We start from the raw sequence: 15,779 nt of genomic DNA, 5'->3' as shown, positions 1-15,779 counted from the left end.
ATTAATTGTCACTGTCATTTAGGCTTTGTCCGGCGCTGTCACTGACGTCACTGTCACAATCAGTTAGTCGTAGAAATGGCTTCGGAATTGTTGTTTGTCCCTTTTAAAAAGGGGTCTGATGTAGACATTATTAAACCGCTGAGAAACTTGATAAACTCTACATACAATACCGGTGATCAACATGAAGATTATACAGATGCCCTTAACGATCTTAGCCGATTGCGAACAAATGCAATTTGGAAAGTATTCGAGAAAACGTCGCTGGAGGTTATCTACAAGTAAATACAGTATTTATGTCGCATGACTCACACTTAACAATTGAATCATTACGAATCACGAAAAATTAAGGACCCTCATGTATTGTTTTACTGACGAACTTACGTACAATGATTTTGATTCGTAGACATTAGTGGAAGTGTAAAAAGTGATGTCATCAAACAGTAGGCATACAAACAAAGAAAAACCTAACGTGAGAATAAGGCGTCGTCGCATTCGTCGAACGAGTATGATGTGATTGATACATTGTATTTGCAGCTACTACGACCAACTGGCTTCCCTGGAGGCCAAGATCCCGCCGCAGGAGGTGCAGATTCCCTTCAAGTGGAAGGATGCCTTCGACAAGGGTTCCTTGTTTGGAGGCCGGATGAGTCTGAGTGAGTATTACTGACCCACCTCCCACCTCAGTGAGCACAAAGTCCAGTTGCCAATCATTTTATTCACAGTTAATATTGACTTGGCTATTTATCACATAATATGTGCTTAATGTAAAGTAATGCATACAGTACCTAATTACTTGTCTTTATATCACAACAACTTTCTGTTGGGAGCACTTAGGTGTGGTTGCCAACTGTGGCTATTGTGCTTACACATGCATACATTCTCATTTACCCATACATACAAACTAGCAATATCATGTGTGTTAATGTGATTTTTTTGCAGACCAATTACTATTTTCAATTGATAATATGGAATTCCTTATGTACCTATTATAAAAAATAAAAATATTTGGAATCACTCTGGATTCAAACTTCACAGTAGTTATGTTACCTCCTCAACAGAATATACATAATGTCATCCACACTGGCTGGTGTCACACTGACCATACTACATGCAAGGTGTTAAATTATGCGGCACATCAGTGCCAGTGGTAGCTCTACTAGTTAGTTTTTGTAGCAAATTTTTTGGTACCCCCTTTTTTTAGATGTAGGAGAGAAACCACCCTGCAACACCTGTTTCGGTATATGCTTAGGGAGACATAAGTCACTGTCACTATCTTCCCTGAAGCCACTGGAGTTCCTAGAGTCCCCACTATATATGCACCTGTGGCGTTAAAGGATTGTATGTAGTTGACACAGGCAGGATTTCGTTGCGTTAGGCATCAATACGGTCGATCCTCTCGCGATCCTACTCAGTAGCCCCTTCTTCGGACAATACAGTCTTACAAAATGTGACCACTTTCCCCAATTTTGTGTCTGAGCACCTAAGTGAGCCTGAAGGATACACACTCTTCTCTCTTCAGCCAAACTTTGAAGTGTGACAGAATGGCTTCTACAAAGCACTTGCATGAAATCTCCAGCTGTTCTAGCAGCTCACACCAGCGCTGAAGCAGCGGTCAGTGCGTTCGTATCCATATCTGCCAAGATATCCAATGCAGGAAAGCAAACCAGGAGAAGTTGTCGCCGAGGTGCGCTCATTCCGTTCGGTAACCTCGTGCGATCCGGATGCCCATTTTCCACTATAAACGAAAAACTTCGATCGCACCCGCGTGGAGGCGGCGAACTTCTTCTCGAGTTATCCCAATGTTAGGCTACAACCAGGCGTTCGAAATGCTGTTCGAAGCCCCACCGACCATCCTGACCAGCCTGTTGTTTCGGAGACATAAAGGCAGAATTATTCGAATGAGACTGTTTTTAAGGAATTTTAAGGACTGGTTTTGTAGAAACTGTCGACGTCGACTAATCCATTCTACCATCGATCGATGGCATCGAGAGAATCTATTTTATTTCGTATAAGACCAGCGAGCCGATTACTCATTTAACTATTCAAGTCTTCAGGTAATGAATGAACTAAATTGATTTAGAGGCCCAGAGTAACTAAAGAAGAAGTATAAACGAAATGAGGCGCCACCACCTGCGGCGCCCCTTTTCGTTTGGCGCCCCTGGGCGGTCGCCCTATCTCGCCCTACCGTAACACCTCACTAATACAAACACTGTAAGAACACCGTGCTCCACAGCAATTAGCTCTTTGGCATATGAGCGCATGTGCATACTGTTCAACATTGGTGCAATGCAGAGCCTGATCGCATCACAGCAGACAGTGGAGACGGAGGAGTCTCTCAAGCAAGCAGCCAAACTCTTTCAGGTAACTTTTGTATAACGTATTATACATCATTTGTTAAAGGGAACTAATTGTTTGATCCGTTATTCAAATACTCGACATTTTATTATGGTCCCGTGAAAAACATATGGAGCAGTCCAATAGATGTGGCTTGGTAGCTGCTTGTGTAAAAATACGCGTTTGACGTAATATGTATTAGCATTGGCCACATCAATGTTATATTGAATGGACATGTAATATGAAACGTTAGGTTATTCAAGCTTAATTCTAAACGACTACATTTTAATATAAAATAAGGAGTTTTATCCAACTTAACCTAAGAAATAAAAAAAATAAAGCGATATATCCAAAACAGTGTTTCTTCACTTTATCCCTTTGACTGGAATGAGATTTTTTACCAACAAATTCCGATTTATTACTGGCCACGGAACCGCTCGGTCAATGATGTTTACCGCCCATTAAATTATTTTCCTGCTCAACCATTGTATTCACTGTTCCATTTAATTATCTTCTAGTAGTTATTTTGTTTACTTTACTACTTAGTTTTAACTGCTGAACTAGTTGTTAGCTGTACCAAAACTGCTATATCCGCCTCTGTAAATCAGTGCCTTTCTTAAAACGTTCATGGTACTCGTACTACACTCGTACAGAGTCACTGCATTACAAATGTAATGAACCTTTGGCATAACAAAATTTCAATCCCTATTTCATCCACTTTTAAGTATTTCCTAAATTCCTAAACATATCTTTGTTTTTTTATTTATATGTTTAACACGTTAAATATTAAAAAAAGGAAAACATCAGCTCAAAAACGATGTTTAATTTTCCTCAGATTCAAAATATGTAATGCAATCATTATGAAATGCCCTTATTTCATCCTTTTAATGTAATTTATTCCCTTACAATAATTTATTGCAATAGCAGCAGTGAACGTTCGCTGCTGCTATTGCTGGGTTGGCGTAGAGCGCGTGAGCTAGGGAGCCACTGACTGTGAGTCAATGAGTGAGTGAGTGAGTGAATCAATGAGTGAGTGAGTGAGTGAGTGAGTGGGTGAGTGAGTGAGTGAGCCGTGTGTCCGCAGCAAGCCGCGGGCGTGTTCGCGTACCTGAAGGCGAACATCATGATGGCGGTGCACCAGGAGACCACGCCCGACCTCAACCCCGACACACTGGACGCGCTCGCCAAGCTCATGCTGGCGCAGGCGCAGGAGGTCATCGCCTACAAGTGCATCCGCGGTAAGTGGCCAGTGGCAGGAGTGTAGCGGCCGGGTGCACGTGTGCTCGTACTGAACCGCGCGCGTGTTGCAGACGAGATGAAGGAGAGCATGGTGGCCAAGGTGTGTGCGCACTGCGAGGAACTGTACACGGACGCCCTGCGCGCCATGAACAAGGAGCAGCTCAAGCCGCTGTGGGACCGGGACTGGCTGCAAGTGGTGAGTCGTCAGTATTATACACACATCACTTACGAGGACGCAGTACGAGTTGAGAAAAATCAATCCAATCGAACCTGCGTAGATGGCGTCCAAGCAGGCGGCGTTCCGCGGGCTGACGCAGCTGTACCAGAGCCAGGTGTGCCACGCCAACAAGGCCGTGGGCGAGGAGATCGCGCGCCTGCAGCTGGCGGAGGAGCAGCTGCGGCAGGCCACGCAGCGCGCGCCCGCCGGGCTGCTGGCCGACCAGCTGGCCCGCGCCGCGCGCCTGCTGGCCGCCGCGCGCAAGGACAACGACTTCATCTACCACGAGCGCGTGCCCGAGCCCGGCGCGCTCGAGCCCGTGGCGCGCGCCGCCATCGCCAAGCCGCTGGAGCCGCCGCCGCGCTGGGGCGCCGCGCGCGACCTGTTCGCCGCGCTCGTGCCGCTGGCCGTGCACCAGGCGCTGCAGGCCGCCGGCGCGCGCCGCGCCGACCTGGTGGCGCTGGAGATCAACAAGCTGCGCGACGCCACGCAGCTGCTCAACAGCATCCTGGCGTCGCTCAGCCTGCCCGCCTGCCTCGAGGCGGCCGACGGCGCGCTGCCCGACTCCATCCGCGCGCGCGCCGCCGCCGTGCGCGACGCCGGCGGCCTGCCCGAGCTCACGCGGCTCATGGCCGAGCTGCCCGAGCTGCTGCAGCGCAACCGCGACATCCTGGACGAGGCCGAGCGCATGCTGCGCGAGGAGGCCGAGGCCGACGCGGCGCTGCGCACGCAGTTCGGCCCGCGCTGGACGCGCACCGAGTCCGCCAAGCTCACCGAGGCCTTCCGCGCCAACGCGGACAAGTACCGACAGATCATCGATAACGCCGTGCGCGCCGACAACATCGTGCAACAAAAGTTCGCGCAGCACCGCGACAACATCGCGCTGCTCGGCGGCAGCGAGGGCGACATCTGCGCCGGCGTGCCCGACGCGGCCGACGCGCCGCGCCCCGCGTCGGGCGCCGCGGGCGACGCCGCCGTGCGCTCGCTGCGCGCGCTCATGCAGGACGTGGAGGCGCTCAAGGCCGAGCGCGACAGCATCGAGGCCGAGCTCAAGGACACCACCGTGGACCTGCGCGAGCAGTTCCTGGCCGCGCTGCACGCGGACGGCGCCGTGGACGAGCCGGCGCTGTCGGCGGGCGCGCTGGGCGCGGCGCTGGCGCCCCTGCAGCGGCGCGGCGCGGCCACGCTGGCGCGGCAGGCCGAGCTGCTGGCGGCCGTGCAGGCGCAGCACGCGGCGCTGATGGCGGCGCGCGGGGGCGCCAGCGGCCGCGACGAGGCGCTGGGCCGCCTGGCCGCCGCCGCCGACGCCTTCCAGGAGCTGACGGCCAACCTCAACGAGGGCATCAAGTTCTACAACGACCTCACGCAGCTGCTGGTGGCGTTCCAGAACAAGGTGTCGGACTTCTGCTTCGCGCGCAAGACGGAGAAGGACGAGCTGCTGAAGGACCTGACGCAGGAGGCGTCGCGCGGCACGGTGCGCCCCGCGCCCGCGCCGCCGCAGCATCACAGCGACGTTGAGGTGGGTACAAGTTGCTATGTTGTTGGAGACCCCATTAAAGCATAAAATAGTTCTTATCCCGGAAATCTCACGAGAACGGGAACAAAGGGTTAAAATCCCGGGGCTCTATCTCCTATAACAGTGAATATTTATTATTGGCGAATTGTTGGGTATCTTGTTCTGATGATTGGCCCTGTCGCCTCGGGTAAGCAATGAGATATTTTTATTTTCGTGGCTGGGGAAAGTCGATATTATTATAAAGTGAAATATTTCTGTGTGTTGCAGCCCCCCGCGGTGCGCAAAGAGGCGCCGCCCCGGCCCCCGCCCCCCGCGGCCGGCGCCCCCGCTGGCGCCCAGCCCGGCGCCCCCGCTGGCGCCCCGCCCGGCCCGTCCGGCCTGCCATACCCGCAACAACCACAAGGTCAGTGTACACTGCGGTAGCGATGCACAGGAACTTGTTTCCGTTCCCTACTTGTGTGGAGAGTGACGTGAAGCGGCGCGTTGGGACACACTTCCACATCGACTGTGGAGGAATGGCACATTCAGTATGTTGGTTGTTGTCATGTTTGTTAGTGAGCAGGGAATAAAATGATTTGCTGTTTCAATCGATTCTAGAGACAACTATGTCGAGTTAAAATAAATTAGAGATTGTAGTTGGAAATAATTGTATTCTGTTTCAACGTAGAATATGTATGAATGTGTACGCGCAGGTATGCCGGTGCCGTACGGCGCGGGCGCGGCGTACCCGTACTACGCGGCGCCGATGCCGGCGCTGTACAACCCGTACGCCACGCTGCCGTACCCGCACCACGCGCGCATGCCGGCGCCGCAGCCGTACGCGGCCTACCAGTACCCGCCGCCCGCGCCCGGCGCGCCGTACTCGCAGCCGCCGCCCGCCGGGTACAACCCCTACCCGCAGCAGTAGGCTATATCATAATATTATATTATAGTCAAAATATGCGCATTTAACGAATTTTCCAAAAGGTATGTGATGCCCAGATGAAGTAAATTATTGAACATGTATTAAGATGAAATCTCTGTCGACATAATATAAGAGTGAGTAGTAGTTGTAGCCTGAGACCTCGCGCCGCGCCCGGCGGACGATGGCCCGCGCACTCTGTTCAGTTCACTGTTTGTCACAAACTAAGTAATCATGCGCGAGGAACATATTACCAATTAGTATTTCTCCGCTGGAGTTACACGCGCCGCCGCTTACTAGTTGAGGATAAATCTCACTGCACTGTTATACCGACCTCGTTTGTAAGTATGTAAAAAAGTATATTTGTTATTATTCTTGAGAAATAAAGTTAGAAATAATTTTTTAATATTATTTTATTATTTGACAATATTGACCAGAAGCTTGGAAGTTCACCTGTATTGTATCTGTGCGCTCATAATTACGTAATCTATAATGATATGGTGCTTTACGGTTGTTTAAGAAGAAGATTATAAATTAAACTATTATTGAACACTTACAACAAGATTTTTTATGTGACTTGTGTTTTATTCGTAACACTTGTTTGCACGATTACGAGTTTTAGAGGTACTCTTACAGAATGCTGAATTTATTTTTCTCAGGTGCATCAGGGATCAGAGATCTTAAAGAAAAAATACAAATCCAAGTCTACTGAATATGGGGCTCCGGCTCGAAAAGCAGGAGAAGGAACGGGTGGTTTTTAGTCAGTAAGAGTCTGACACTCCCTCTCGCTTCGCCCAAGGCGGGAGAAGTTATTGGATGATTTTCCACCATCAAAAAAAAAAAAAAAGTCTACTGAATGTATTTTATTCATGGATCTCTCGTTCTGCACTGCTGTTAACCTCTTTGCATGTCTTTATGTTAAAAACATTTATATAATAATATATTATAACCACCCCGTTCCTACTCCTGGTTTTTGAGCCGGAACCCCGGTGGGTGTACCGGGCTAGGTAGTCCGCAGCTCCGGTTGCTTCTTTACTTGGAAGCCCCAAGCGCCATCTGGTAGGCTCCCCTGTGTGGGGTTCATACGATCTATAGCAGGGGTAGCCAATTAGTTTAGCTTGGGGTCCGTTTTAATAAATGAAATGACCATCGCGGTCCGCACAAAATTTAATAGAAAAAATATCACACACACACACACACACACAACGTCACGCCTTTTATCCCCGAAGGGGTAGGCAGAGGTGCACATTACGGCACGTAATACCGCTATACAATGTACACCCACTTTTCACCATTTGTGTTATAAGTCCCATGTAATAGGGGGTGAGCCTATTGCCATATCCTGGACACAATTCCAGACTCCGTGCTACTACCGAGAAAATTTCGAAGATTCGAAAAAAGCCCAGTAATACTTTGCCCGACCCGGGAATCGAACCCGAGACCCCTTGTTCGGCAGTCGCACTTGCACACGACCAACGAGGCAATCGTAGTAGAAAAAATATTTATTAAATAAATGTAATTTCGAAAAATACAAAGGTACATTTTTAACATATTGTGAAAAATGAATTTTTTTGTTGCGAACTATCTGTCTGAAGTTTGGAGTAAATAGACTCCCGGCAAAGGGCAATGATAAAAAAATATGTAGTATTTATTCAGTAGGCATGATTAAATTCAAAAATGTATAGGGTTATAATTTAAAATGATCGTTTACCTTAACTCAATACTACTTAATAATATTGAATACTAACAAATAGATATGCTGGTTAAACTTACCAGTTTACCAGCATATCTATTTGTTATACATTGTTTGCAAATTTTATTATATATTGTAGTACCCTACAATGTATAATAAAATTTAAAGCTAATATTGGGGTAATTTGGCAGGCTTTAGACCCTTTGGCCCTCGGAGATCGCCGACTGCTGGTTTGTCCAGACTCTACTGAAAAGACATTTATTTTATCACTAGCTACTTCCGCGCGGTGTCACCCGCTCTGCTCGGTTCCTATTGATCGTAGCGTGATATTTTATAGCCTATAACCTTCCTCGATAAATGCACTATTCAACACAAAAATAATTATTCAAATCGGACCAGTAGTTCCGGAGATTAGCGCGTTCAAACAAACAAACAAACAAACAAACTCTTCAGCTTTATAATATTAGTATATTAGTATTAGTATAGATGAGATTTTTCACAAGATACACATTTCCATGATGGTTCGGCGGATTCCTCGATATTTTCTATTGAAAATAACTTGATATCATTCATAAATCACACGATATAACTGACAAAAACATGTGGTCGCATAAACCCGAATATAGAAGTACCTATGATGTATAATAATCAGTGTGTGCACATAATATACACAAACATGTATCGTAAGTGACCCGGTTGTGGCCACTTTAAGAATTTTGTCGACTTTGAGGCTTTCTTAACTTATAGTTTTTGTTGTCACGAACATATTTCTTGTAAAAAGTCATTTAACATGTATTAACCTTGCCTAAGAAAACCCTTTTTTTAAAGAACGTCCAATAGAAAAATAATTGTATAAAAAAGAAAAAAAAAGGGAGTTTGTGCCATTTTTGGCCAGATTCGTGCCATTTCTGGCCACGGTCGTGTGCCAGTTCTGGCCATCAAAAATACAATAAAAGTAATCAAAATTTATTAATTAAATTTGACATTTTAGAAACAATGGTTTTCATTTAGTTTGGAAAATATGAAATATTATTACTTCACTTGAATTTAACTTACAAATAAAGAGATCAACATTTATATGACGTTGGTAAAAGTTGGAAAGTAAACTGACCTCCCCTAGGTGTGAAGGCAATTTATTGCATCTCTGAAAATGTAAAATATGTATTTGTTGATATGTAAAGCCAAGGAAAAGTAATAAATAAATTACGATAAATGACTAGAAGTGGGGCGTCTATGAACAAAAGTTTTGGCCAGCCATGTGGCCAAAGATGGAGAAATTCATAATTTTGTCTCCATTAGTGGCCACCTTCTAAAAACCTCACTTCAGAAACATATGGCGACAAAATAACTTTAGTTTCACTTAGAAAATATATTCTTCATATAGTATTGACATAAACATCCAAACAATAAGCAAAGATTTAAAAAATAAAAGCCAAATCCTCACCCGCTCGCCTTAGCCTTTTTGTTAAGATCTTAACAATTTCACCCTCAACTAAAAATAATGACTTGTTGCATCGAAGTGAAGTTTGACACATCGAAGCTGCCAACGGTATCAGTGTCTCCAATATTCAATATTTTAAATACTGTACATCACAGAGTAATTTATTTGTCCATGCCTTAATTATAAATATTTGAAGGCCCAAATGGCCACAAAGGGGTCGATGGCCACAACCGGGTCACTTGCCCTACAGTAGGGAACCGTGTTACCATGGATGTTTCACTCGATCTAAAACGCATGTATAGCGCGCTCGCGCTCATACTCATGGTTGAGTAATTTTTGTATTTAGGGGATGTTTGGTCACTGCAATTTGTCTGACTGATTAAATATAACATTTAGACATTAAAAAATATATTAAGTTCATTTATACAATGTGATAGGGGCGAGACTTCTAACCCGTTAAGGCTGAGTACCACATCTAATTTTATCGACAAAAAAAATTATATGGGGGTTTGAACCCCCCCCCATTAAAAATTCTGGCTATTTTAATTTATGTGATATCAAAGGTTATATGCGTCGTAGAAACAAAAAAAACGACAAACGGTAACTAATAACCTTGGCTAACTAATTCATTACTCTTTTCATATGTTTGATAATGTTTTGGTGAGAAAAAAAATCATTTCTAAATTCTTTTTACCGAAAAATTGCTATTTTTTAATATTTTCAATTGGGGTTTCACCCCCCGTACTATCTTTTTTGTCGATAAAATTAGATGTAGTACTCAGCCTTAACGGGTTAGAAGTCCCACCCCTATCACATTGTATACAAATCGGTCATAAAAAATTACGTTAAGAAAGTCTGATTTTTACTTGTCTCTTTCACCTGGTACCTGTGCGGGTGTCACTAAGCAAGCTCCACAAACATTCAGGTATTAAAAAGTATATACAAGACTACTGTGAACCGAAGGTTATATGCTTGGAAAAATATTTTATGTCTACGATATATTTTGGACACAGTAATCCCAAATTCGTGGCCTAAAGGAAATGTTTCCAATTTGATTCGGGATTTTGCTTTTCTAACATAAATAATTACTATGACACTTGTGCACATTTTACAAATAACACACACATTTAGCTTTCATAATATTATTATGAGGTACGGTATACAACTTCAACATGCCTTGACGAATGCCAAAGATATTAGACAAGCAATGGAATAAGGTAGTAAAATAAAGAAGTTAAACTTAAGTGTAAGTAACTTATGAAATTCTACAACTTCTACCCAATGGTTATCAATTCCAAGCGATTCCAAGATGGCGCCTTTTTTTTTGAGTGGGGAAAATCATCCAATGACTTTTCTCGCCTTGGGCGAGGCGAGAGGGAGTGTCAGACTCTTACTGACTAAAAACCACCCCGTTCCTACTCCTGCTTTTCGAACCGGAGCCCCGGTAAACCCGCTAGGTAGTCCGTAGCTCCGGATTAGGCATCAGCCCTACTGGGCCCCATCTGTGGTGGTCTGATGGCTCTTTGATGCGCGCGCGGAACGCGACGCGCCGCAAGATGGCGCCTTGTGTGGGAATTTAAAATGAATAAATGTGGTGTTTATGTCAATATGGTGCTCACTTCTTAGCAGGAGGGTGCGGGATTGAAACCCGTCAAGTAACAATGCTACTTCCACAGGGTTACATGTACTTTCTAAGATTATTTATCTAGCGAATATGTATTCAGAAAAAAAAAATACTGAATAAGAGCCAGTCCACACGGCGCGTTGCGTTGCGTTGCGTTCGTCGCAGCGCTGTCCTTGCGTTGTTTTACATACAAATAACCAAGGTGTTCACACGGCGCGTTGTGTCGTCGCAACGCACACATGACGGAGGAGCAGCCCCCGAGCCGAAGCGAGAGGGGGTGTACTCGTGCGACGTCTATGTTTTTGTATTTAAGACGTGAAGACTGCGTCACAGTAACGCTGCAATGCCGCAGCTCCCGTGTGGCCGGCTATGCGTCAAAATATTTGCGTTGCGACGACGCAACGCTCCGTGTGGACTGGCTCTAAATGGCTGTTTTCAATAAAATAATAAATACTCTATTGTCTCGTGTATTTTAACGAGAAACGTGGGTGTTGCATTGAATTCATGCACCTCTGCCTACATCTACTGGAAATAAAGGTTTCACGTCGTTATGAGTAAATACGATCATCAAATAAAACAAGGTGTGTTATCACATAATCGTTCTATTTATTAAACAATACCATCTAAACATCGCGATATACTTGATTACATTAACTTGTCTGCACTAAGCTAGTACTTGGGAGCCGGGGACTCCTCTTTGGAGTAGTCTCTGATGGGCGAGTAGAACTGAAACAACAGACACGTCACTGTTAGCTCCAACACGAGCAACACATCATGTGAGACTTGTCTCTATGCGCACATCTAATTATTGCGAAATATACCTTGTATTGCTTGGCCCTGTACTCCTCCCAGGGCTCTGGGTTTGACTTCTTGTTCCAGGACACATCAGGGTTGCGTGTGGCCAGCCTGCCCAAGTAGAACACAGCGCCCGCGCATCCAATGCCCACGCACACGTACAAGGGAATCAACTGTAAATTACATTACATTTGTTATTTATTTATTAATTTAAGAGTTGAGAGAGGAGAGCCATGCTTCGGCACGAATTTCTGGCTCGACCAGAGTGATACCACGGGCTCACAGAAAACCGACGTCAAACAACGCTGGAGTTGTGTTTCGTTGTGTGAGTGAGGTAACCGGAAGCCCAATTACCCTCTTCCCAATCCCCGATTCCCCAACAACCCTTAAATTCCTAGTCCCCAGAATGCCGGCAACGCACTTGTAACGCCTCTGGTGTTTTGGGTGGCTTCTGGTGTTTGGGTGTCTAGAAAGTAGGATTCAGTAGAAACCGACTCCGTTTTGTGGAAAATAAACACGCCGGGGTTTTATTGGCATTGAACCTGACCAAGTTGGCCTCACCACAATCGGAAACCGTGGACTCTCTCAGACAGGTTTTGTGTTGCACTGATCCGTGCTTCAGACACATACCTCTCAACAACTGTGTCATCTGCGTACCCAGAGGTACCGGGTTTAAGCAGGTCATTGAGTGCAGTTTAAGCAGGTCAGCGTTCCTGAGAATACTGACCCCTGAGGAACCCCGGCGTTAATAACTGGTCGGATGAGCAGCCATCAATGACCACTCGAAACGACCGGTCGCTCAGGAAGCCTAATATCAATCAAAACAAACCGAAGCTTGCTACCAAGGCTGTCGTGCCAGATTCTGTCAAAGATTTCGAACAAAACGGCTTCCCCGTGCTTCTCGATGGCCTCGCTCCAAATGTGGGTGGCATACGCAAAACGGTCCCTAGATCGATTTCGGCGAAATCCATATTTCTGTATTACCTATTTGGACCCGGCAATGTCACCGATCCGATATTTTATAAATAATGTATTTTCTCTCTTTAAAACCCTGCAAAAGAGCGTATTTACAACAAAAGAAGTGATCTGTGATAAATGTAATAGTTTTTTTTTTAAAAGCATATACATATGATGTTGATTTACATTCGATTTAGTTTTTATAAACGAGTTTGATTTAATTTAAACCATAAATAATTCACTGTTCTAATATTTGAGACAGATTATTATACAGTATGGAGATGACTCATATGTGCTAAGTGTAGCTACAAGTAACTAATACTACAATAGTCTACAAAACTAACAAAAAATTTTAATATGTCAATATTCTATGAACAGATCAATGTATGTTGACCACAGAAGAGTTGTAATGTCATAGGTTTTCTAGGAATGTTACGGACATGCGGCGCTGCTGTTGCAATGCCGTATTTGAAAAGAGTGTTCAAATTAGGTCAAAATTAGGTCAAAGTCAAATATGTATGAAGTAAAGAAAATGAAGAAAATCAGTGTGATGACCGACATCGATCGAAGTTGACGATTGTTGGAAGAATTAGATATTTTTTATGGTTTGCATTGGTGTATTGAAAGTAGATGGATGTAGTGGCGATAGAGTATAAAGTGGTTTAATGATAAATGATATTTATTTTGCAAATAGATTACAATGTAACTCTTTTACACGTCAATCTCTTAAATAACTGGATGAGGCCGGCAATTCCTATCGGACTACTCTGAGAAGAAATGCCGAAACAAACTGCACGATTGGTGCGGTGGCTGGGCAACTGGCTGCCGCGCAACGGGTAGATTCCCGCACGGAGCAACTCTTTGTGTGATCCAAAAATTGTTGTTTCGAGTCTGGGTATCATGTGTATATGAACTTGTATGTTTGTAAACGCACCCACAACACAGGAGAAAATCCTAGTGTGGGGCAACATTCTTTAAAAAAAAAGAGGTCATAGTCTCTTTTAAAGTCCAGTAATATCATTGTACAAAAACATTACCATATTTATGCAGGTTGAAAATGATTAAAATACAGTCAAGTAGTATTACATGAATTAGTGTTAATTGGGATCAGATCTGGCAAAGATTTACTTAGTATGTACTAGCATGCAGTCTGGAATGCTGCTGGGGGAACAGAAAGATTGCAAGCTATAATGGCATTCTCAAAAGGGAATAAGTCATTAATCTTCATAGGAATCTATAACATTTCACATGGCTGACAAAAAACGGAGCTGTATATGTGACTAAAAATGTAAGTGTGAAAGATGCTGAATAAACGTGCATACTGCATTGTACATAAGCTGATCACACAAAATTACGGTGGGTGGTTTCTGATTGAGATCATAATAATTTGCACAAGTACCCATTTAGGTTTGCATGCCACCATTTTCAAAATAACAGTATACACCAGCATGTAAACAAGCATAATGTGTGTCTAAGTAAATATTAGTCCGGGCCAGGAACATAATTACAAACTAAATAAAAAAATAACCTTCATTTACATTTTAAATTTAGTCATGTAATCATGGTCACTTATGGCTTGTCATCTATACATGACTCTGGCAGTGAAAATATTAATGTAACAACCAGTCCTCCTGTACTGATGAATACTTCACAATAGTATCTAGCAGTGTTACAGTTTCATTAACTTTATCATACATAATAAAATAATAAGTAATTGTAGCCTAATCTGTTGGTGCTAAGTGTTTACACCATGCAGTCTGGTGTGGTCGTGCCAAAGTACCTATTCAGCAAAGTGTACCCTACACAACTGTCTTAACTCATCTTATTTTAATGATAAACTAGGTCAGTGGCTATCCTTAAGGGTGAAGCTGTGCATGCAATCAGCTGACTTGTATATTATGAAACTTCAATAGGCACACATAGACAACACCATTTTGCAACAAGTATAGCCCTATAAATTAAATATTTTTAAACTTTAAACAAAATTAATGTACTTATCTACCTGCTAAGTACCTAATGGAAACAGGTCTTTATTATATTTCAGTATGACACTAAATATTGTTTTCCTTAATATTGATTTATTTTTACCGGATTGTAGAAAGATATATTTTTACTAAATACTTTTATATTATCTAGTAAGTCCTCAAAGTAGTCAAACGGAACTAGTATTCATGGATTATTAGTGCTCAGGCTTGAGTTTTATAAATCAATTGCAAATGGCACCTTATCTTGAGATAGAGATAACAATAAAATTTACAAATCATTTGGAATGTCGTCTACACATGTATTATCATCCATCCATTTTATAATATAGAGAAGAAAAGAATTATACAAATTAATCCCTTTCCGATGAATACCTACATTTATGAACCTGCGATAACAAAATATAGGTAAGAGGTTAATTATGTAAGAAGTTTATTTCCAACGCGTAGAATGGTTCGATTAACAAAATAACGAGAGACACTTACAGCCTTGTGTTTCTTCAAACTTTCAATAGATAAACCTTGCATTTTTATGCTTTGTATTGAACAAGTACGAATTCACAATAAATAAGTCGCACGTAATACTCTAGCAATCGATCCAATGCAGATCTTCTTGATCTTGACTGCTGAAAAAATCTGACAATTCACAACCAGTGACAACCAAATCCAATTGATCCTTATAAAATGGATGGGAAATACTTGTTTATGGTCAGATTACGATGACAAAAGAACCATAAGGAGTTGTAATGGAATACCTTTACACTTCATAGTATATTGTAATTATTGCGGATTGAACAGGGGATGTTCCTTTAAAATCAGTACAAAAAATATCTTTATTTACTACAATTATTTTAGTTGAGAATTTTTATTGGTTTTGTTTAGGTTTCGCTTACGGCACGTCATAGAGTACTATTATTATAGATGGGCACACGTTAAATTCGAAGTTGCTTTACTTACATATAAAATTGTTGTATACACCAGGATTGCCATACATTGTTTTCAATTTTCAGCAACTGTTTAGGCAGCGCATGCATATTATTCTGTTTTATGAGCTATTTCTGTCCGACTTCCTGGTCAAAA

At 43.4% G+C, this 15,779-nt stretch overlaps 2 protein-coding genes across 2 annotated transcripts; one reads left to right on the top strand and one right to left on the bottom strand.

Moving 5' to 3' along the window:
• The first annotated feature begins 31 nt into the window (after positions 1-31).
• On the top strand, positions 32-6,613 carry LOC118270106 (programmed cell death 6-interacting protein). Its single transcript, XM_035585551.2, has 8 exons — positions 32-278; positions 535-653; positions 2,234-2,361; positions 3,419-3,572; positions 3,645-3,769; positions 3,852-5,309; positions 5,574-5,709; positions 5,999-6,613. The coding sequence occupies exons 1-8, from the start codon at positions 76-78 to the stop codon at positions 6,211-6,213; spliced, it is 2,538 nt and encodes an 845-aa protein (XP_035441444.2). The 5' UTR covers positions 32-75; the 3' UTR covers positions 6,214-6,613.
• A 4,938-nt stretch (positions 6,614-11,551) lies between these two features.
• On the bottom strand, positions 11,552-15,381 carry LOC118270116 (cytochrome c oxidase subunit NDUFA4). Its single transcript, XM_035585566.2, has 3 exons — positions 15,186-15,381; positions 11,787-11,933; positions 11,552-11,691 (listed from the first exon to the last, which is right to left on the bottom strand). Exons 1-3 carry the CDS (start codon positions 15,225-15,227, stop codon positions 11,635-11,637), a joined length of 246 nt encoding a protein of 81 aa, XP_035441459.1. The 5' UTR covers positions 15,228-15,381; the 3' UTR covers positions 11,552-11,634.
• Positions 15,382-15,779: the final 398 nt, after the last annotated feature.

This window comes from Spodoptera frugiperda, chromosome 30, assembly GCF_023101765.2.
Source record: "Spodoptera frugiperda isolate SF20-4 chromosome 30, AGI-APGP_CSIRO_Sfru_2.0, whole genome shotgun sequence".
Classification (NCBI taxonomy): Eukaryota; Metazoa; Arthropoda; class Insecta; order Lepidoptera; family Noctuidae; genus Spodoptera; species Spodoptera frugiperda.
The sequence above is the reverse complement of the archived record's forward strand: the minus strand, read 5'-3'. Positions and strand labels throughout refer to the sequence as shown.

Excerpts from the sequence above, each read along its gene's own strand:
- LOC118270116 (XM_035585566.2), bottom strand. The coding sequence starts at position 15,227 with ATGCAAGGTTTATCTATTGAAAGTTTGAAGAAACACAAGGCT. Across the intron at positions 11,934-15,185 it reads GTTTGAAGAAACACAAGGCT|TTGATTCCCTTGTACGTGTG; the intron begins GTAAGTGTCTCT and ends TGTAATTTACAG. Across the intron at positions 11,692-11,786 it reads ACAGGGCCAAGCAATACAAG|TTCTACTCGCCCATCAGAGA; the intron begins GTATATTTCGCA and ends CTGTTGTTTCAG.
- LOC118270106 (XM_035585551.2), top strand. The coding sequence starts at position 76 with ATGGCTTCGGAATTGTTGTTTGTCCCTTTTAAAAAGGGGTCTGATGTA. Across the intron at positions 279-534 it reads TCGCTGGAGGTTATCTACAA|CTACTACGACCAACTGGCTT; the intron begins GTAAATACAGTA and ends TTGTATTTGCAG. Across the intron at positions 3,770-3,851 it reads ACCGGGACTGGCTGCAAGTG|ATGGCGTCCAAGCAGGCGGC; the intron begins GTGAGTCGTCAG and ends GAACCTGCGTAG.